We start from the raw sequence: 22,988 nt of genomic DNA on the forward strand, positions 1-22,988 counted from the left end.
CCACTGACCACACTAACTGGGACTGCATCCTCTCCTTTGTTACGTATGCTTACAATAGCGCCACTCTGTATACGACGGGATGCTCTCCCTTCTTTCTTCTTTATGGTCGCAAACGTTCCTCGTTTATGGACACGATTCTTTTGTATCATCCCAACGCTTCCGAATCTATGACTCTGTCCGAAGCCACCAATTATGCCGAATAATGTCGTTAGATTGCATGCATACTTACTGCGTAAGGCCAGGCCACCCAGAAACATGGTCGTGACGCAAGCTTGTCCTTTTCATCGTATTCACCTGGAACGCTGGTATGGCTGCGCATTCCTTCCTCTACTCCCGCCCTTTCTACAAAGTCCAGCTCAAAGTATGACGGCACTTACCGGGTTATACGACAGACGTCCCCGGTAAACTACGTCATTGAGCCTATGGAGCCAACTACGGACCAACGGCGTCGCGGACGCGAAACTGTTCATGTTCACCCACTGAAGCCGCACTACGACCCACCAGTGCTCCCTGTTCCATAGGTAGCCAGGATGGCTCCTTTTTTGCCGGGGAGTAATTGTGGTGACAAATCGGGGCACCAGGAGAAGACGAGGAAAACGGGGTTTTGTTGTTGGTGCACGCGCTCGCTCCGCTCGGCCGTTGCCTGTCACTGTGCAGTAATATAAAACGTTGAGCGCATCTAAACGCGTACTATCAGTATATTTTGTGTATCTCCCGCGAGATGGCGCGTTAACTTGGATTCGCAAATGTTTCAGCAAAAGGCGCAGCGACCTTCAAACACTCCAGGCACTGGCCGCACAATACGCGTAATAAGTTTGAGATCATAAATGTGACGGTGCCCACGGTTCAAATGCCCTTCTAGTGTCCATATATTTGATACTATAAATTAACGAAACATATCTATTTCAACAAAACAGGCCATTTGGCTGTGAATACGCGCTGAGCTTATGCAGTGATTGCTTGGCAGCAGTAACTGCCACCGGTGTACATATAGACGGATTTGTTGCAGAAGTTTGACTTTCAGTTTTGGTCAAAGGCGCACAGTGAGAACAAGGTAACTTGATACGTTCCGCAGACTTTCGACAAGCATAAACATCAATGTTCTTGCTCTAAATTTTACAACTTGAGGGGCCAGCAGTGCCGCGCTCTCGCGGCTGTAGTTAGGATAGCATGAAGTAGAATTATGTATAGTGTTAACAGCTATGCCCTACTTTATCACTTTTGTGTTTTGACAAAGTGAACCCGTGCAATTCTTTAGATCTCCGAAAGCCTGCATGCGTACTCCGCTGATGGAAAAGGCACTTGTTATTCTATTCGCCTTCTCGCGACGACATGCTGGAACCGAAAACCTTCCTATCAAGGAAATGCGACTCTCTGATCCGAAATGTATAAAAGAAAACAATACAACAATGAAAATCGTCCAAAGAAATGCATCACCATTCCGCTGTTGCTGTCACTGAAAATAACATGACGCATACATATCCAAGTTTGCCGCAAATACTTGTCTATAAAAGGCAGAAACGTTTAGCGGACATTAGTACCTAAGAACATATTTACGGTCTCAGTATGCAAACGCTCAAGACTTTTGCACTGTTTCTCTTTATCGCCCTTGTGGTCATGTGAGTACACACGTATATAACGACTGGATTTTCTTAGGCACTCTTCAAGAGACACTATCAAAATGTCGTATAAATATTGCTGAAAAATGGCATGAAATAATGCTTCATAACCAACGCCCTACTTCCTACATGTCTCTTTAATCACGCAATCAGATATGCGATATACTATTAGACCACTCTGAATATAACTCATCTGTGGCCGTGGCGGGCTATAATGTAGGCGTACCATAACATCAGGTTCAGAAAATGATTTAAACCGTGTTATTTCAGTTGCGTCAATGCTTTCACTCCATTTGCGATGGTAAGGAAAGGGCGATATTCTTTAAAGAGGGCCATCACCGCGTTCAGAATGCTGCAAATTGCCTTTGAGAAGTACAATATGTTCTTCTATTGTAAAACTACTAGACCCGGAAATCCTAGTGTCATTGCTCTGTGTATTGCGTCGGCATTCTTCTTTCGCGCATAGCACTAAACTGAGGCAAGGAAGTCACTAAATTTACAGTATAATTGCCTCCAATATCAATAAAACTGGCTATAACTGTCAAGTTGTTTGTATATAATGTAAACATTCTTGTAAAAGTATCACATATCCTAATATGGTTTAAGCAGTCGAAGAAAATACTTTGTTTTTCTCTAGCGCCTGTGGAGTTGAGGAATAAACACTCAACTATATAGCAAAGTCAGCGTCCCGCCACGCTCCAGTATAATTATTTCTGTCCGCAGCGAAACACGTGCATATGTAGGAGGCGTCATCTAGGGCATCCAACAAGTACGGCTCGACCAGAACAATTGCATCGGAATTGGAATCGCTAGACTGCACGGAGGAAAAGCAAAAGTAATGCTGACAAACTTCAGTAATGAATTTAAACACCCACATTAGGCACCAAGATTGCCTGCGTCTAAGAAGCTGCAGCAGCAAGCGAAACGCTCGTCCTGACGGATTCAACTGAATCTCCAACAGTGCTCCACGTTACTGAACCAGCATTTGTTATGATTACGAGCCTTCCCATGCATAAGCACCACGGTTAAAGGGCCACCTCAAAAGATACAAGGAATATTTCTCGTCGCCATCAAGGATTCGACCAACACCCGGTGATAAGCATCACGTAATAAAAACAAATGCACTCAACCCTCGACAAGAGCGCTTACGGAGCTTCGATGCGAGGAAGTAAAGCTATAAGGCAACAACTCGACGAAATGATGCGCCACGACATGATTCAGCCGCCAAAAAGCCCGGGATCGTCTGCTGCAGTCTCGGTGAAGAAAAAGAATGCAGCCCCGCGCTTCTGAGTCAATTACCGTCATCTGAGCAAAATCACGAAGAAGGACGTGTACACCCTGTAACGCATAGACGACGCGTTGGATTGGTTCTACAATGTCAAGCATGTTTAATTGGTTTACATCAAGACGTGCTACTGGCAAAGAAAGTTGGCGAGAGGGGTAAAGAGAAGACCGCCATTATCACGCCAGAGAGTCTATGAACTCAGGGTCACGCCATTTTGTCTTGGCTTGGCATCTGAAATATTGCTGCATTTAATGGAGACTTTATTACGTGGCTTGATATGTCAGATCTGTTTAGTGTGCCTTGATGATGTTTGGTCTTTGCCTCAAATTTCGACGGTGACCTGGAGCGCCTTTCAACGGCACTAAAGGTGGTGCAGCCATCTTGGCTGACCCTGAAGCCGGAGAAGCTTTGCACACGAAGAACTTCCGTTCCTGGGCCATGTCATCAGCGAAACAGGATTTCTTCCTGATTAACAGAAAAGAGCTGCCATTGCAAACTTTGTGTAGCTAGTTGGCAAGATGTGAATGCGTAGGTTTCTTCGATAAATAATTGAATTTTGACGTTCTACGTGGCAAGACCACTATTTGATTATAACGTAAGCTGTTTATAAGGTGTGATGTTGATTATAAGGCAAACCGAATTGGTTTTGACGACCAGGATATCTTTAACGTGCACACAATGCACGGGACATGGTTCAGAATAACATTCATTTTGGCTAGAAGGGGCATACTTGAATTAGGAATGAATACCACCAACTAAGACGATCACGAAAGGGAGAACGACTCAGCACAAGTGCCAACTTCAATGTATCTTTATTCACCAAAAAATCAGCATATGTAAGGAAAATCACAGCCATGAGCACGAGGACCATAATGCATCATCTGGCAAACCGTTCAAGATATTGCTTTTAAAGAGGGTCGTGGAAGTATCACGAACACAATTTTTTCTCTCTTATATTTATGGAATGACTCAAAAACCTCACGTGCCTTTTTATCTCTGCTTCTGCCAAGAATCTTTACCTCAGAACCGTGGTTCACACTTCTTAATGTAGAGACATTGTTTCCGTGGCGAATGTTCTGCCTCCCGGTCACACGCAGTGCAAGTTGCGAAATGTTGCGAGAGAGGCGCACCTCCTTGTTTCAACGACTGCACATGTTCAGCTGCACGATCATTCACGCATTTACCCATTTGACCCACATAGGTTTTCCCGCAGGTGAAAGGTATTTCATATACCACACCGGTGCAGCACTTTACAAGCTGTTTCCAATGTTTTTTCGTACAGCTGCCCGTCGTGCCCTTGCTCGCGACCTAGGCGCACAGCTGTGCTTATTTCCAAGGAATCGAAAACACGACTGGGACGCCGTGTCTGTTTGTAATGTTTTGCACATTGTGGGCGATCCTATGTACATACGGAACCACTTCAGGATTCTCAGCTTGTTTTTCTTGTGCGCACGGTTTCTTCTAACGGTGCGCAGCCTACGGGCTCGCAGCTGTGCAAGTAGCTATAGAAGCCCCAAAAGACCCACTCCAAGGCCAGGAGCCCACCAGCACCTTCATCCACTGCCACAGACCCTGTCCAAGCCTGCACAGACAGCAACAAGACCCTAGGGCCACACTCCACCTCTATCGATGAATACTTGCTCGACCTGTCACCACCACCGCAGCCTCCTTGAAAACCCAAGACATCCCCACACCAGGTGCGCTGGGAAAGCGTAGCTCGCAGCTGCTCCTTTCCCTGTGAGCCTTCTAACCTCGAAATATCTCTCCTCCGAGAGCACGCCACACTCGGGGGGAAGATTTGCCAGTTAAAAGTGGCGATTCAACGCACTCCGCCACCCTCACGATCTCCTACCCCACCATCCTCGTAACCTCTCCTGCCCTCATTACCACCATCGACCCATACCTCCACCGAACCACCGCCTTCCATGAATGCTGCTCTTACATATCTATCACCTACGCTACCCTGGGGATCCAACATATTCAAAACCCTCGATACACCACGTGCGGAAGATTGCCTATATGATACCCTTCTTAGATTTAACTATAGAATTGCCACTCTGGAAACGACAGTCTACCAACTACAACAAGACTCCATCACTTTCAAACAAAGCTGCATCGCACAACTTGTCCCCCTTAATGAAGAACTCGACCGCTTACTTGAGTCCGTCACGGCACACCCAGCCACTTTCTCTCACCCAAGCCATCACTGCCCCAACTATTTTCCTACCCACCCTACCAAGCGATGGCTAGTAGCCCTGACCGTCCCAACTCGTAGTCTGGTATTAGAATTGCAGTGGGCTTGGACGTTATAACAGCCATTCTTCAGCAGTAATTGCCAGCTGCGCACATCCGCTGGACATCATCGTCTTACTTGAAATCCAAGGAAGCGTGTTATTTCCTAGATGCGATATCGTGCAAGCCAAGGGCGTAAGCATGATTTTGAAATCAATAAGATTCGAGTCCGGCGTCTTTTTAGTGGGTCTGGGCACGCGCCGTGGACGCAGTTGCGAGACCTTTTCTCGAGGCGGCTTCCTAGGCTCGCTGGACGACCCAGAGTTTGGCTGTCAGGTTCGAGCTCAGCAGTGCGGTCTTCCAGCGCGAGCGGAGGCCGGCGGTGGAAGAAATGGAGGCGTCGGCACTGCCCGAATTCTTGTTAAGTGCTCACACTAACATAAAATGTGATTAATTGTGGCAACCTCCCCACACGATGTGCATCTGTTTGTAATGTACACGTCTGAATACATGGCGTGCATGAGTATGGCGTTTCTGTAAGAGTCCGTTTGTAATTGTCAGAAGTGTACTGCTTGCGTCCTGCTTAACCTAGCGTGAGGGAATGGGCACACGTGTCTTTGTAATTTGTAGTGTGTCGTGATGTCGTGGAACCTGGTCCTACGGTCCTCCCACACCCAGACATTTGCAGTACCTTACGGGGGCTCTTCCTCTGATGGTGCTCAGTGAGTGAGGCCTCGAGCAGCGTGGTGAGCCGCTTCACCGGGGGTGCGCAAGCCAAACGCAACACCAAACCCAATACCGCTGTACTCAAACACCTAACCGCCACACATTGTGAATTTGAGGTCACCGCCATAGAGCACCACTTTATCAAAATTCTTCCTCGCAAAACTCGAACTCCGGCATTACACGTTCGACGTTTACAATGGCCAAAGACAAACATCACGAATTCGACACAATATTCCCTCATGCCAGCTCTGCGGCTGGTAAACACACCTTAATAAGTCTAGGAGCAACCCCCTAACGAATTATGGGGCCACTCTAGCAGCACACCCAAGGGCAGAGCCCCCTGGGCACATATGTCGCCTTACATTCCATAATGACACTGACACACCAACACTACTTGCTACCAGCATTGCCAAAGACACCTCTACCGATCTAACGCTCACATGCAGAGTCAAACATGTGAGCTGAACTAACTTGCAATTCTACATCGGCAGAGATTATTACATTATCTAAACTACATTATGCTTCCACCACAAAGCCCTCAGACCAAAGCCCCTCAGCCTCAGTAGGTGGGACAAGTTCCGCGCTGTAAGGCAACAGTTGGCCCCCGCCGACATTGCGGACAGCGCGTAATCAGTCCAACAACCCAAGCCAATACGCAGGCACATAAAAAATTCTTCCCTCTCGACGCACCGCTTCCCAGAATCATCAACCATATTCGAAGGTTGATTATTACATAAACTCAGCTTGACCTCCGAATTACAACATATGCCATGGAGCTTACCAGCTATTAGCAGAGTGAAATATCTGACAACATCGCGGTCAGATCGGCATTAAGCCAACGCGGTGTGCTGTGACACTTCGTAGATATCACAAACTCGCACGCACCTCACAACCACCCCATAAGCAAACTCTTTACGCTCACCAACACGATTAGCCGAACTATTTGCCAAGCTTAGAGAAAAATACCTTCCTTCCACACGGGGTTTCTCAACTACCCACTTCATCGGCAAACCTGATCCGGGTCTTACTACCCCAATCACGGAAGTCGGGGTGCACCACACGCTGGCTAACCTTCGCACGACCTCCGCGCCTGGCCCGACCAGATTAATAAAAAAATTTTTCGTAACCTGGGCGACGATTCTGCCAAGACTATCATCCCCTACTTCAGTCACTGCTTTAGCCACTTTTCCATCTCTTCGGAAATATGCCAGTCGTCTTTATTCCAGAATTCTAGAGTCTTGTCAGCACATCCAACCACAGACATAATTCACTCAGTTCATGCATTAGAAGAGCTTTTGAACGCGTAATTTTCAACCACCTCAATAAATTTATTAAGGACAACAACCTCCTCCCCCCAGAGATGGTGGGACTCCGCCGCTCTCTATCCTGTCCTGACGTTATGCTTCGCCTGAAGCACGACTTCCTGAAACCGAACTCTACTCACGATAGACTAGGAATTCTGGGTCTAGACCTTCACGGCGCTTGCAAACGTGGATAATGGCGACATACTTTGACATCTAAACCTCCTGGGAGTTGGCGAAAAGATCCATAATTACATTGTCGGACATTACTCGGGAACCACAATACGACAATTTTTATTGGTACCGACCAATCCACTACCTGTATCCTGGGGAGCCCTGGCAGTCCCCAGAGGTCCGTGCTATCTCCCCTCCTTCTCAGTCTGGCTATGCTCCACCTTTCAGATGCTCTTAAAGCCAACCCTGGGCTTCATTTCTCTGTTTATGCGCGCATAAATTTCAGTGTCACAGGTGGCTCAGGCAGAGAGATACAAGACGTGCTGTAGACCGCTGCCCATACGGTGGAAAACATTGCAGAACGCTTAAATTTCGTCTAATCCTCCGAGAAATCGGAACTCCTTCTCCTCCCCTTCGACAATGGTAACCGTAGACACATTCCCGACGTCCACATCTTCGACAGCATACATGTCCCTCGAATAGACAGCCTCAGCGTTCTCGGTCAGCATGTTCAAGCAATCGACTCAATACGCAAACCCTCCAAACGCTCCAATCCACCTTCGGCAATACTTCTACACTCCTCGGCAGCGTGCCCGACCCACAAGTCAGTCTGTGGGAAAAGGAGCCTCTCAAACTAATACAACCCTCCCATACTCATACAGTTAAAAAAGGAGGCGCAATCGGTCAACATTCCTTCCTAATATCTAAAAATTTGCCCTAGTTCTCCCACTACGCACATCCACAGAGCGGCTCACGCATATCGGTACGTTCAACAGTTTTCACGAGCTCATGAAAGCCATCTCACCTCCGAATACATCCGCCTTTCTGAAACGGAAACCGGACGAAACATTGCTGACTCCTTAGGCATTTACTTCTCTCTCGGGCGTCTAAACAAACTATTTCACAACACACACGCCGCATCAATATACACCGTCCCTCCCTAAAAACATGCACAAAAACGACGTGATGCATGTCGATGCCACTGAATATAGTACTGGTTTGAAATATTCCATCTAAGTAAGCAATTCGCAAGGCCTGCTAGCTAGGCCAGCCTTTGTCCATGCTTCCTTACCGGAGAAGGCGCAGGAAGCGACCGTAGCCCTGGCTTTCGCTATACAAGTTCCTGCGTCAATGTCATCGGATAGAAAACGGCCGCCATTAATTTCGTAGCCGCCGGGTTTCGCGGCCGGTCCTTTTCCTAATCCTTTATCACCATCCCACACAAGACAGGCCTCATTTGGACCCCTGCACACGCGGGTCTCCCCGGCAAGGAGGTGGCTACGCCAGCGCCCGAGAATTAACGGTCTGGGTGTATGCATTAGTTGAGCCGGAAATAGTTGCCGTCGATACGCCGTTTTCCACTCGAGATCGCCTTCTCATATTCCCAATCCGCGTACACTATACACTCGATTGGCCAACCTTTCCTATTTGGCGCGTAATTATCATGCAAGCACTAGATGCTTCAGCCGTAGTTACAAGCTGCTACACTTCTCTCCCGTCACTTTCTTCACGTCACTCACTCCTCCCCCTACCTCTCCTCGGCCTGCCGATTCTATGTGGCCGAGGCCAATCTGAACCACATTATGTGGGGATGCCCTGAACACCCATTACGCCCTCCCCTTCATAATTCAATGACAAGTGAGGAGCAGGAGGGGCTGCCCTTCGTGAGCCGCTCCACGCTCGACATTCAGGAGGCCACATCCTGGGGGGGGGGCTAAAATATTTGAGGTTGACTACCTCGAGTATACTCGTCCTCTCTCTAGCCCGATGCCCCAATGCTTTTAAGAGGGATAAATAGAATTGTTAATGCTACTACTACTAACAGCGGATGCCGATTCGCAGCAGCAGTAGCCTGGGCAACGGGGGAGTAAAATCATAGGTGTTCGTCTTGGGGACGAAATAAAAGATCAGGGGTGTTAGTATTGCGAGGAATAATTTTCAGAAACCGAGGCTCGATATCGAGGTTGTCAAATTGGGAGTTATTGGCTCTGGGGTATTTTTGCGTGCGAATTGCGTTGTCGGGCCGCGAGTCCCTATTGGCTCAACAAGCATTATATGCTGGCGAATTGATTTGTTTGAGTTTACGGAAGCATAATGACTTCTAGAAGATTAAAACCGGATGAAAGGAACTGATGAATGCGTGCTTTTTTGGAAGTCCGTACAGTTCCATTGCCACACTTTGAAGCCACAACCAGATGGCTTATGAACCGTTGTTAAGCGGGGCTGGTAGGGAGGGGAATAAAGCAGGGGGCGCTGTCAGGGTGAGCTCCGGTGATTGCGTATATCTAACCTGTAGTTCGCTGCATACGCGCTTCTGCGAAGTCCACAGTTTAGTCGACTTTTTAATTCATGGCTGTATAATCTCTTGAACTTTTTAACTGCGGCGAGTATATTATTAACTCCAAAAGCCCTTATGTTATCGCAATCTAAAATTGTCTATTCTAGCGTCTCCTGCGATCGCGGAGTGAGTGGTGTTTTACGTTTGTAGAGGGGAGGGAGAAGAGGTTCCTGCTCAGCAGAGGGAGTAGTGCCAATTGTGCGGAGTGCGTGAGAGGGCTTCTAGCATGGCGGATGTTTGACGCCTTGAAGGATTGAAAGGATAGATTTAGATGGAGGAATTTGAGTGGGTGTATCAGAGGAGTGACGAGATTCGAGTTGTAGTTTAAGTCGCTGAAGTTAACATTCTGATTTGAGGACCCGCTGGAGGAAGCTGTATTATCCCATTTTATCTGGGGTGGGTTGTGCGAGGAGTGGGTGAGAAGAAGGCTTGGGGATAGGGCTGGCCAGGCGACTTCTTGAGTTGATTAGTTCGGATCCCGCTCCTTGCTTTCACTGCGAGTTCTTCGCTGGCCTGAGTCTTGAGTACGGTCGACACTGGAAGTTCGGTTGGAGGACGTAGGGTCTTGTTTGGGTTTAGTAAGCGTAGAGTACGGCTTGAATCTTTGCTTACACAGTGAGGAGCCGGTTTGATGGCTTTCATTGCGCACAACACAGGTGGGCTTGCCATTGTGGTCCATGGGTGGGTCTTTCAGTCCAGGCTTGGGGCACAGGGTATCGGTGTGAGAAGTGCAGAGGTCCTCTCGATGAATAAGTTCGCTGCTTCGTTTGCCGGCTTCTAAATTCTGCCTGAAAGAGAGGTATCGAAATGCACAGCCCTCGTAGAGGACGTAGAAAGGGACTTAGTATTAGAAGATTACTAGGATGGTTTCATTGCAGTGGCGTTTTGCAGCCCCAATAGTAAGCCTTGGGTTGCATATATGGAGTGTGGAGGCGATGTCGTCGTCAGAGTAATCTTGGGGAAGCGTATGGTTCCTCTGAAGGTATCAGCGTGATCGGATACATGGGTGGAGACTTCGTGGACGGTGCCATTGAATTGAGGAGTTCTGACACTGTGGTACAGATTGATACCGTCTATGTCTGCTGTCCTAATTAGGACACTATAGTTGACTATACTCACATGAATTTGGTCAAAGCAGGCACGGTCGGAGATGAGGAGCCCCGCACGCTTGAGAATAATTTCTCTGATTTCTCTCGTTTCTGACAACGACAGTGACGGTATGCCCGCAGTCCGCTGTTCTCGCTGGTGTTCGATTTATCGAGTTTACTCGGTGGCGTGGTTAGCAGCATCCGCCCGGCATTGGCGCTTTCGATTCTTCAAAATTATGTTCCTGCAAAGTTAAACCAGTCCGTCACTGAATGGATCATACCCTCTTAAGCAATGGCTCATACCCTCGTAAATGCGGCCTCCCCATTATGACGAGAGAAGTGAAGTTATACCCTGGAATGACTAGCGCTGACGGAGCCAGCTGTGGAAGGGGACGACCAGGAACGCTGGAGCAGTGGCACGAGCACGTTCGCGCGCTAGCGCCGAGGGGCGCCAACGAGCCAGCTGTGGAAGAAGACGATGACGCTCGAGCCATTGCTGAGGATGATAATTTTTACTACACATGCACACGATATTGGGGAAAATAGGCCTTAACAGCTCAACTGTAAATATTTGTCCGACAGCAGGGTTCCAACAGAGGACGCCAGCACAGCCAGCCGATGCTCCAGCCATTGCGCCACGGGCGCATGTCGAGGCAGGCGGAATAGAAAATATTTAACAATTTTCCGTGTGCAAGGCAGCCCGTTGAGAGACTTGGAACATTTTATTTCAATATCAGTAATGTGAACGCTGCTTGGGATTTCTTGCCGTACTCAATATTTACACATAACAAAATTGATATCTTAGTTTTATTACCTTTTCCAAAAATACTTCATTTATCTCTACACTTTCAATTTGACTCAAAACTTGAACACCAGGTGGTGAAATATGTCCAGCCGTGTTCGTGTTCCAGTCTCACGGACTGCAGCATGCCTCCGCGTGGTGATACTCAGAAGGCCAGTCATAAAGCCGCTGTGGCATGCTAATCGCACTGAAGTAAGGAGGGCCCGCATACACACCAAGGCTACTCCGTTAGCTAGATGCAGGAACGCCGTCCTGCCCCGTCTTCTGCGTACGCTGGACCTCAACGCCGGGGCACCCAGACGCAGTGATGGGGAAACAGGAGGCCGAAGTTAAGCCGCAACGCCTTCAAAACCCTGCAGTTCGAAAGCGTGAAGCCGACGGCGGTGGTGAAAAGCATTTATTGGGCTATATATGCAGAGAGGAGCTCGGGGAGAGACCTCTAGTGGGTCGCGCCCTTTAAAATACTGGGTGGAGTCTCTCATTGTGGGACCCCGTTGGTTTTGACCTCAGCGCAGGTCCGCCTAACTTGGGCTTGTTGGACCAATAGTTCCTGGCAGCCGAGTAGGGCCGCCTCCCAGTCCTCTCGGGAAGGGGAAGGGGTGATGGGGTGGGGGTGAGAAAAGAATTTTGCCTGCATGTCCAAATCATGTGGAAGGTGTCGGCCACCTCCCCTCAGTATGAGCTACGGTGGTCAAAAGAAAGATAAAGGTGCTTAAGAACTTCCGGGCAGAGCAGGGTGTTTGTAAATAGCCGAAGCAGAGTTCGTTCGCCAGCTTTATCCATTGCCTCCATAGGAACCGGGTAACATCGGTTATCGGCACGATAGTGCTCAGTAATGTCTTTAAAAGAATGAAGAGGGCTGTGATCTGGGTCAAGGTCCTCCCAAGTGATGTCTGGTGCCCGGTAAGTCAGTGCGCGGGCTACCTCAGGGGCGGCTGCGTTACCTGGCATGCCATGGTGGCCGGGGGCCCATATGATTGAGCGATGAGTTGGATCGCTGTGGCGTATACTGCGGCGAAGAATTTTGTCAGCGAGAGGAGTGATCCATCCGAATTGAAATTTACGACAGGCTCTATGGGAATCTCCGAGGATGAATTTAGAGTCGGGATGGGAGGCTGCGAGGGCCATCGCCACCTCCTCCGCATGCGTTGAGCTGGGTGCTTTTAAGGAGAGGCCGTCCACTTGTCTTTCCTCGTGTATGATTGCAGCCGAGTACCCTCCCCCCCTCCTCCTTGAGTGGTTGGGGCCTTCAATATCGATATAGAAGACGTGTTTCTTAGAGCCATAGTGGCGGTGCAGGGCATCCGCCCGCGCCTGGCACCGGTCATTATGGTCGTTCTTGTTCGTCTTAATAGGAAGGGGTCGAACGTAGAGGTTGCGTCTCCACAGTTCAGGCACTCGCATCCTTTCCATCGTATGGTGGTCATGTTTAATATTTAACCGGTCTAAGAGGTGACGACCGAACACGGTCTGGGCGAGGCGAGTGTATTGGTTAACGAGATGCGCCTCGCGAAGTTCCCGATAGGTGTTCACCACCCCTAACGCGAGAATACGCGCGTTGGAAGTGGATATCGGGAGGACGAGGGCGCTCTTGAGCATTTTGCGGAGTACAACTTCCAAGCAATCTTCGTCATGTTTTCGTAAGCGTAGGTATGGGGTCGAGTACAGTACTCTACTAGTTACGAAGGCGTGTGCAAGCCGCACCGCATCCTCACTTCGCAACCCTCCTCCATTGATGGAAACGCGCTGAACCATCTGGCCCACCTGGTCGCCGACCTTGTGGAGTTTGGCAAGAGTTGTGTCTGCCTTGCGATGTTGATTAATGAAGAGATCAAGTATTCGAATCTCCTCCACTTCTCGGATGGGGCCACTGGCGAGAGAAAGGTGAACTGAGATTTTGCATTTCGGGGAAGGCCGAATATGCACGAATTTAGACTTGGACGGGGAGCACTGGAGGCTGCAGTACGTGGCACAGTGGTCTATTATGCTCGCCGCTGCTTGGAGGCATTCCTCCATCTTACCAATGTTTCCCGTAGTAACCCATATTGTGATATCGTCGGCGTACAGCGCATGCTGAACACCATCGACACCCGCCAGCTGTGTCGCGAGGTGTGTCATGGCATTGTTAAACAGAAGCGGGGGCAACACAGCCCCTTGTGGTGTGCCCCGCGTTCCCATCTCAAACGGGCCATACTAGGTCTCTTGTAGGCGTATATAGGCCTAGCGGTCCGTAAAGAAATGTTTGATATGGTTGAATGTACGAGCGCCGTGGTTGGTGTCGCTAAGATGCTTTAGTATGACGGCGTGCTTAACATTACCAAAGGCACCCTTAAGATCTAGTGCCACGATTATCTTGTCGTTATGTAGGTGATCTCTGAGTTCGAGGATATCGTGATGAAGCTGTAAAAGGACATCTTGTGCCGACTTATGAGGTCGGAAGCCGAACATGGTGTCGGCGAAGGTGTGCTTGCTCTCGAGATATTCCGAGAGGTGGCAATGGATCATCGTTTTCACGAGTTTCCCAACACATGGAGTGAGGAAGATGGGCCGGAGGTTGCCTATGTTTATCGATTTAACTTGCTTCGGGATTAAGGTTACCAATGATTGCAACAAAACAAACTTCAGTTAAATGCAGTAAAAACAAAGTACATGATATTTAAGCCAATCAATAAGCATACAAAAATGATTAACTTACACTACAGAGGACATAACTTAGAACAAGTGTACAAAAGTTCCTTGGGGTATGGTTTAGTGAAGAGTTGGCTTGGACCCTCCATGTCAATTATCTGCTCTCCGAACTCGCGAAGTCTTTTGGATGTATTAGAAAAATAGCTCCTCTTCTACCCCTTTGGCTAAAGCAATCACTATATTACTCCCTGTTCTATTCTAAACTTTTGTATGGTATTCTGGTCTGGGGGACAACGACAAAAGGGAACTACGATAGGCTACAGCTGCTGCAAAAACGTGTCCTCCGGATTTTTGTGAACCACACCGGCCCTATTAGTTTGTTGCCGACACAACCACTTTTTCCTAGATTTGATGTTTTACCTGCAAATAAAGTATATTTATGGACACTGGCACAGCGAATATTTAAACAGAAACTCCACAGTATTTACACACCTGTCTTGGCGCAATATGTCATCCGTAACCCCAAGCGCAGAAATAAAAAAGTCAGAACAAATTATGGAAAACAGGATCTGGAATATCAGGTAATAGACATGTTAAATAACTGTGCTTCTATTCTGGATTTCTGCATACCCAGAAAAACGTTCAAACGTGAACTGCGGCTCATTTTGTTTTCCTTCGACTCTGTTTTTGGTTGAAATTGTTAAGTTACAATGACAAATGTAAAATTCGGTTTCAATTGTTTACTTCCTTTTAAGTATTTTTGTGATATGAGCGAATCTTCAATGTGATTTTTAAAAAATAAACTGTCCGTAGTGTTTAAGTACACTCATATTGTATAGAATGTATGATGTAGGTTGTGTGCGTGTACTATTTGTAACGCCGCCTCTCTTTTGTTACCAGCTCTCTGCTGTACTGCTGTAGACTGCTCCTTTTGTTACGGGGGCAGAGACCTCGTCAGGCAATCATGCCTTTAGTCTCTGCCACCCGCAGGATGTTGTGATTTTCCTGCAAATAAAAACTGACTGACTGACTGACAATGATGTCTTCCAATCGCATCGCAACGAAGTGTCCGCGGTCCAAATGGCGTTGATTATTCGAGTAGGGTTCCGCACGCCCGATCTGGAAGGTTTGCCAATAGTTTGACTGTTACCTTATGCCTCCCAGGTGCTGTCCCCCCTACGCATTCGTGTAAGAGCCGCGCGAAGGTCCTGAAGCTGGAAAGGCTGATCCATTTCCGGATTATCGCAACCTGCATACAAATAATCAATGCCTCGCATGTGTCGATCGTGACTGAGGTATTGTTAGCACAAAGCGTTCACTAGCTTCCCCGTGTTTCCTCGAAAGTTGTGTAGTGCGCGAGTGGGCTGTTTCTTGGTTTCCTGTCATGTTCGTGTAGGGTCAACGAGACTCCTGAAGAGCCGCTAAGTGTTGTGGCTCGACATCTGTCTTGCTGCGCTGTTACATCTATATACCCAGTCAGTGTCGGCGAGCTGGGCAACGTACTCGGCTGCTTGCTGAGTAAGGTCACAGATACGAGCGCGGAGTTTACGATTGTGTTTCTGCCGCCGCCATTGTTTGGTTAGGCTGCGGCGAGCTTCCCAGAGGTGCATCAGATGGTTATCCACGTCCAGTACATGTTCCGTAAGCTGTATTTGCTTTTCGTGTGAACGGAGTGTTTGCATGAGTCCGTGCGCCCAAGTGGAGTAGCCTTGTTGCAAAAGAGAAGTTACTGGGAAGGCTTGGCGGAAAGCATTCTAGTCGGGAAGTTTGGCTTGGGCAAGGGGGCGATGTAATGGTCGATTGTAAATGACAGCGTTCAGTATGCAGTGGTCGCTACCGAGGGTGTCCTCGGTGTTGATCCAGTATGCGTGTCGGATGTGTTTAGTGACGGTAAGGTCGGGGCAGGTGTGCCGAGTGACAGAATTCTCTACACGTGTTGGGTGGACCAGGTCGGTTAGAAGAGGGATGCCCTGCGTAGATATCAGTCCCGCCAACTTACGGCCACGCGGCTCTTCCTTGCGATAGCCTCACATGGGACAGGGAACGTTAAAATCGCACGCTATCATCAGGGAATCGCGACCCGCGATCCTTAGCGCTGTGCTAAAGATCTTATGAAAAGTGACATTTTGTAGTTTCGGGGGGCAGTATATATTAGGTATGTGTACGGGGCTATCTGTTCGGCGCAGGGGGAGGACAGAGACTATCAGGTTCCAAAATTCCCGATTTAGGTCGACATCAACCTCCTGTGCTGTGTAGCCTTTATTGACTGGGACACATGTGCACGGGTCTCGCTGAAAGGCGTTATAGCCCGAGAGCTTAACCGCAGCCCCGGTTTCATGCAGCGCAAGAACTGCGGCGGGGTATTCGAGATTCTCAATGTACACCCTTAAGTGGGCGCGCTTCATCCTGTCTCTGAAACCCCGTCAGTTCCACTGTACAAGAGAGAGAGCTTGTTATCTTTGGTGGTGGCGGCGCCCTCTAGGGGGTTGGTTGGGAGGGCACGCAGCCATGTTGATTTGGAGGGAGATCGCCTAGGAGAGCCGGCCCAGGTTCTGTCAGCTGCAGCGGGAGCGATTCCAGCTCCTCCGAGAGTTCGGTTAGATCGATGAGTCGGGTTAATTTTGACGGGCGGTTCGCGTCTTTGAGGGGTCCCGTTCCGCGGAGAAGCCGGGGGTTTGACTCTAGCCACGTCTTAATGTTGGCCGTCACGGCGGCCATAATCGTGGCTGGGACTGCCTTGAGAAGGCTGTCTTGGATTCGGCTAAAATTTGATATCTGAGTCGTTAATTCGGCAAGGGCGTTTTCGAGGGCGGTGAAACGCACGTCAGAGCTAGAGGGGGTCAGGTCCGTCGGCACCACTCGCATCGGTTCCGGCGCTACATGGGAAGGGCACGGGTAGGACCGAGCCGTTTCTAGCACGTGATGTTTGGCGTTAAGTTGGGCGTTTTGTGCCCGGAGAGCCTCGAGCTCGCGTAGGAGGTCCACCACGTAAGAATTGAGGGGCGGATGAGAAGGAAGCTTTGGTGGGGGAGAAGGTAGAGGAGTGTGGGGAGGCGGAGGAGGCCCGTCTCAGCTGCCTACCTTGGTCTGAGACGTATTCTTTCGTGCACCAGACGGATGGCCCTCGAGAGCCGTGAAATCCCCGCCTTGGAATGTAGGGAGGGGCGTCTGGATCCCGTGACGCTTTCAGGTTAGTTGACTGAGGATATTTGAGGGCACTTCCGGGCAAGGTGCCTGCCGGCGGCGCTGGTCCGGTTGTGCTTTTTGTCATCTTGTTGCTCGGCGTGGGAGCTTTTGGAGTGGTGTCAGGACGCGAGGGCACTACACTCCGAGGTTGGGTTCGTTGGCCGGTTGGGTTGCCCAGTTGTTGCAGCCATCGGAATTTAGCTTTGTAGTCTTGCAAATCCGTAAGATGACCGCCACCGTAGACGATGCAGGAGAGAGTGCACTCGTGGGGCGCCATGTTACCGTCTTCGAGAACTGCGACCGTTTCGCCGCAGTGTCGACAGCGAGTGTCTTGAGGATTCGGGCATAAATCCGGACGGTGACCGATGGTGCCGCATCGGAAACATGCGGGAATAGTCCGCTTATATTCGCGCAGCACAGTCACCATACTGTTATAGTGCACGTAACGCGGTACTCCCTGTCCCACGAAGGTGAGCCGGGCAATCGTCGACTTCCCCAGCTTGCGGATGCAGGCTATCTCTCCTCCGCGCCACTCAATTTTAAATTTCAGGTTGGTAGAACTTTCCTGCTCATGGACCGTAATAATCCCCCTGCAGACTTTACCGTTGACTTTGGCGTGTCCGACAACCAGGATGGGGCTTTTGGAAGCATTGAGTATAAATTCACGAGCGAGCGCGTTCGCCGCATTGACGTCTTGAGTGGTGGCAATGACGGTATTCTGGTCCCAGGTGGGCCAGACACTCAGAATGTTCATCGAAGATGGATTTACATAAGCAGAGAGCAAAGCACAAAGCTCATTGTTCCGCGGGGCTGTCTTCAGGGAGATCGTCACTCTGGGCTTGATGACAAATCTTCTTTGCGGAGTCGAGGCATAGCGGTGGGGTTTGGAGATATGTGCCATGAAGATCGCTCTAATGATGTGCTCGTGTTACACTTCTCCTTTTAACAAAACGCTCATTTCTGTATTGAAGCAGTCACTATCTGGATGCTCATATATTTTTTGGGAAAGCTGAGGGTTGGGCTTTGCAGGATTCGGAGGCACAGAAACACCGGCACTCATGGGGAGTCCGTTGACCACCGAGGTGTTCGAGCGTTGGTGGCGTTTACGAAATGCCACCAACGAGAAAAGGCCTTCATCCACTTCATCCAACGATGGAGGTCGAGTCCGGGGCATTATGCCCAGTTCGGTGTAGCGGCGGAGACAAAAATGGGCCTAAAAGGCCCAAAAAAGGGCCCACCTGGTTCAGAGCAGTATCTTCGGGCGCCGGGTGATGTTATCCGTCTAGTAGAAGCAAGATTTCACTGGGTCCCTTGGAATATTCGGTAAACCGAAGAAAAACTGCCGGAGCCGATGTGGGGCACGTCCGCTCGCTGCGCGCTCACAGCGTTCCTCCTGCAGCCTACGCAGATGCCGTGCCCGCCATGAGGATGTCGCAGAACAAGAACGCGAAGCCAGCGCATGGCGACATCACCAATAAGACCCTGAAATTGTAGCCAATGTTGCCCGCGGTCACCGAGTTCTTTTTGTCCATGTGTGTCTGCGCACATCACGCCACGCGTGTGTGTTTACATAGCCAGATGGACTTCGATTTTAACAGGACGTTCAATCGCCAAGCAACTTTTCTTTTTTTTTTTGTGCAAAGAAAAAAGTTTACGTATACATATTTTTCTGTTTTTTTTTGCAGACCTTTCTTGGTGTGTGGCAAGCAGCACAGTTCGCGCAGCGGGCCGAAGCGTGCAAAACTGTAAGTGTTGCATGAAAGTGCAGAGCTCCACAAAAATAAAAAGTGGTGTCCGGATGAAACATAGCGCGAGACACTGCGGGAAATATAGGGCGACAAGACAAAGACCAAGGCTGTGCACTACAGCTTTCTTATAGTGCTCAGCAAACAAAAACGCGATGCTGGGATATACTGATGGCTAATGCTTTTCGAGGCACCAGTGAGAGCTAGGTGGTTGCTAGGGTGCAAAATGCAGTCAGCATACAAGGTAACAGCTCTCGCTTTCGTGCAATACTGAAACACATCACTGGATGTCCCCAGTGGCCACCGGTGGCGCAAGAAACTGCCGGAACACGTGTTCCAAGTATTGCGTTTAAATCGCTGAGCCCACTACATACGGGGTGTTATTTATTACGTTTTCCAGACGTTTTGAAAACCGCTGGTCGCAGACAACAAAATTGTAATCGTTGGCTATATTATCCAGAAAGGTGTACATTACTTGCTCGTAACATCGCAACTGTATTCAAATGATGCAAAATCATCAATTCCTAAATAATTATTTCACAGCACATTATGCAATTTATGATTTGTAACCGCTGAGTTTGCAAAGCGTACCATTGGGAATGATTTCAAGGATGACACGGGTTTGGAGATATGTGCCATGAAGATCACTCTAATGATGTGCTCGTGTTACAGTTCTCCTTTTAACAAAACGCTCATTTATGTATTGAAGCAGACACTATCTGGATGCTCATGTATTTCGTCCCGCAGTTTGGGTAATAACACTTCGAAATGGCTGTCACCCTGGACATTTATTTCAAGTGGGTATATCTTGCGATCTCACCAGCTACAATTAGTAAATTGTGATATGTGCCGTAAAGTATGAATTAGTAAAATAAGGTTTGAATTTTTGGTACTCAGTTGAATATGTGTTTCGATTTGTTGTACCAGTAATGCCCACTTCGTCAAGCAATCCAGCTCAAGGGTATGGCTCATGCTATCACCCACAAGCGATTTTTAAAATTCCATAAAGATAGAAATTATATTACCGCGTATGTATGCGTGTGCACCATGTCACCTTGGGACACAAAATGAGGGTTGATTGTCAACAAAATAAATCCTGGGGCGCTATGATGCAAAGCCATTCCAAGTATTTCTATTCCATTTCTTTAAGGAGCACTCCGAAATTGGTCAAAAAATTTTCCAGCCTGCCCCATTGCGTCTTATGTCAAGTGACGCCACGAAAACCGCGAAAACGCCCTTGCGATTAGATGCGTGCACACTGAGTATGCATAATTAGAAAGAACAAAAGAAGAAGAAAAATTTCTCATTCGACCACTTTCTCGCCATTGGTGAAGAAGGCGTTGTTTTACCCATTGCTATTGTTCAAACTTTTTCGGGCTGCACTAATTTTTCCTCTCTGTCACGCGACGTCAAAAACCCCAAAATCTCATCGCGTCAAAGTGACGTGTACGCGTTAAAGACGGTATAATATGCCGAACAAAATTGAAATTTTTTCTGAATAGCCGGGCACTGCCCCGTTCCGAAAGGAAGATTACTGCCTGTCGATCAGTGTGGCACTGGCTATTCGGAGCTGCCAGGGAGTATGGATTTATTTGCGTATATTAAAAGATTTTGAGTGGCCGCATAACGTTATCTAGACCTTTCAGCCGCGTATGCGACATTACTCCGCCAAATCATCTTTGCTGATGATCTGTGTTAGCGGCATTCTTAATCTTTCGTTGCACCCTGCCGCGGTTTTCGCCCAGCTGCTCTAAACTAAGTAAGGGTAAGCAGATAAATCCCACACGCCGGTACCCCCCTGCTCATCCGGTTATCTACTTTCAATGTGCTGTCTCGGCCCCATCTAAACTCTCTCCACTTGAACGAACCCGAATCCTTTTCCCAGCCAATTAGATAATAAAAACTGCTCAATTGAGGCAATGGTATGCGCTTTGGAAGCAGAAAAAAGTGGCATCCTATAAACGAGAATAAGCACGTCTGAGGAGGCTGTTCAAACAAAGCTGCGGGTTACCGCCCAATGCTTGCGTTGGTGGTTGCGTGAATGCGACGCCAAGAGACTGCAATAAAAACAGATTAGAACAGTTTTACGCTAGAGCCCCCAAGGAAACCGAGTTGAATTTGACACTAATATTTCGACAAGTCCTGATGTACTTAGCCACGTGTTGTTACATAAAAAAATCTCTCGGATAACTCTCATGCATTCGCATTGCGAGTCTTTAACAAGATTTTATGTAATTTACAAGAAGTTGCACACGCATTTTTGCAATAATATGCTGAACGCAACTCAGTCTGGCTTAATATAGAGATTTCATGCTCTCGTAAGCTTTCCTCGACACACCTGCCCGTTTGACTTATGTGCGCTCTTCCGCATGTCAATGGAATCCAATAAACAACGCGCATGACCCAATGAACGATCGCTTTATTTTTTCTTTTAACATCTTTATTTTATTTTATTTTACTTTATTCAATACTGCCAGCCGCCATATGGTCGCCAAGGCAGGAGTGGAACAAGCATACATAGCTGTACAACGCGCTGCGAAGCGAGCGTGCACACAATAAAAAAGCCAGCACAGGAGCAAGAACAAATATTTTGCGTTCCTCAAAAAGAAAGTGCGAACATGAACTAGCACACTGCGTCTATAAAAGAAACAAGGCAGCAGATAAGAAGGAATCTTGCTTTGTCAAGCTGACCAAGTCACGCGGAAGCCCGTTTCATTCTGATATTGATTTTGGAAAGAAAGAAAACTGCTAAGCTTTAGTTCGGCATCGCGGCACTACTATTGCCGAGTTTTGTTTACCGAGTGTTGGGCGAGAAGTATTATATTCCATGTAAGTGCGAAAATTAATGTTTGGTAAATTATCAATAATATCTTGCAACAGTTCTAAACGGTGTAACTTGCGGCGGTATTGAAGCGTCTGGAGTTCAGATTGCCTTAGTAATTAGTGACAGACACGTGTCTACCATATGCGTTGTAGATGAATCTTAGGGCTTTCTTTTAAACGCCTTCGATGCGATTTATATCTACTTGGGTGTGCGGATCCAAAAGAGCGCCTGCATGGTTTCACGTAAAAAAATACTTTTGCACAGGCGAGTGAGCTTACCTGGCATGGAAAATGCAGCAGACACACCATGCCCCATGCAAAATTGTTGAGGCTGCGTGCGACTTTGTGACAGTATGGGACAACTCCACGTCTTTTCTATGGTGGAACATTCTCTTTCCTAGTCCGCTAGTCTTTTACTTCTGTAGCAGCGTTTTGGACAGTGTACTCAAAGCAGATTCAAGAAACAGGCGGACAAAAATACGGAAAAACGAAATTTAAAACTGCTGGTGGCTGCATGCGTGCCCGATTTTTGAAGCTGCATTTCCATACACATGAGGACAATGGCAATTTGTAATCAGTAATCTTTACCATCAGAATTGATTTATTGCGAGTTTTTCCGTCGTAAATGTAACCTTAAAAATAACGACATTAAATTTGACGCCTTAAAAATGTAACTGTCCTGAATATACGGAAAAATACAAGGCATATAAAAGTCTAATATACTAGTATAGCCCATGCACACTGATAACAAGCGATGATCTTTCAGCAAAACGATGTGAACCAGCCTAAAACATGACACGACGTAGATATATATATATATATATATATATATATATATATATATATATATATATATATATATATATATATATACATTCATAGCAATATCCGTAAGACGCATAATAATAACATAACATAACATAATATTTCTGCGACTTTCGTTGTATCAGCAATGTGTCCACGTGCCCATATTTTATCCCACTTTAGTGCGGCCTTCGCTTGTCGAGGTCATCCTTGAGCATGGTGCCATGAAGATGATTG

General features: G+C 48.0%; 1 protein-coding gene across 1 annotated transcript in view; it reads left to right on the forward strand.

Moving 5' to 3' along the window:
- LOC142575987 (uncharacterized) overlaps nucleotides 1–22,988 on the forward strand; it is a 195,090-nt gene that overhangs the window by 150,537 nt on the left and 21,565 nt on the right. The window contains exon 7 of the mRNA XM_075685854.1: nucleotides 19,065–19,124. Coding sequence (XP_075541969.1) covers nucleotides 19,065–19,124 — 60 coding nt within the window. The remainder of the gene's footprint in view (nucleotides 1–19,064; nucleotides 19,125–22,988) is intronic.

This window comes from Dermacentor variabilis, chromosome 3 (assembly GCF_050947875.1).
Source record: "Dermacentor variabilis isolate Ectoservices chromosome 3, ASM5094787v1, whole genome shotgun sequence".
Lineage (NCBI taxonomy): Eukaryota > Metazoa > Arthropoda > Arachnida > Ixodida > Ixodidae > Dermacentor > Dermacentor variabilis.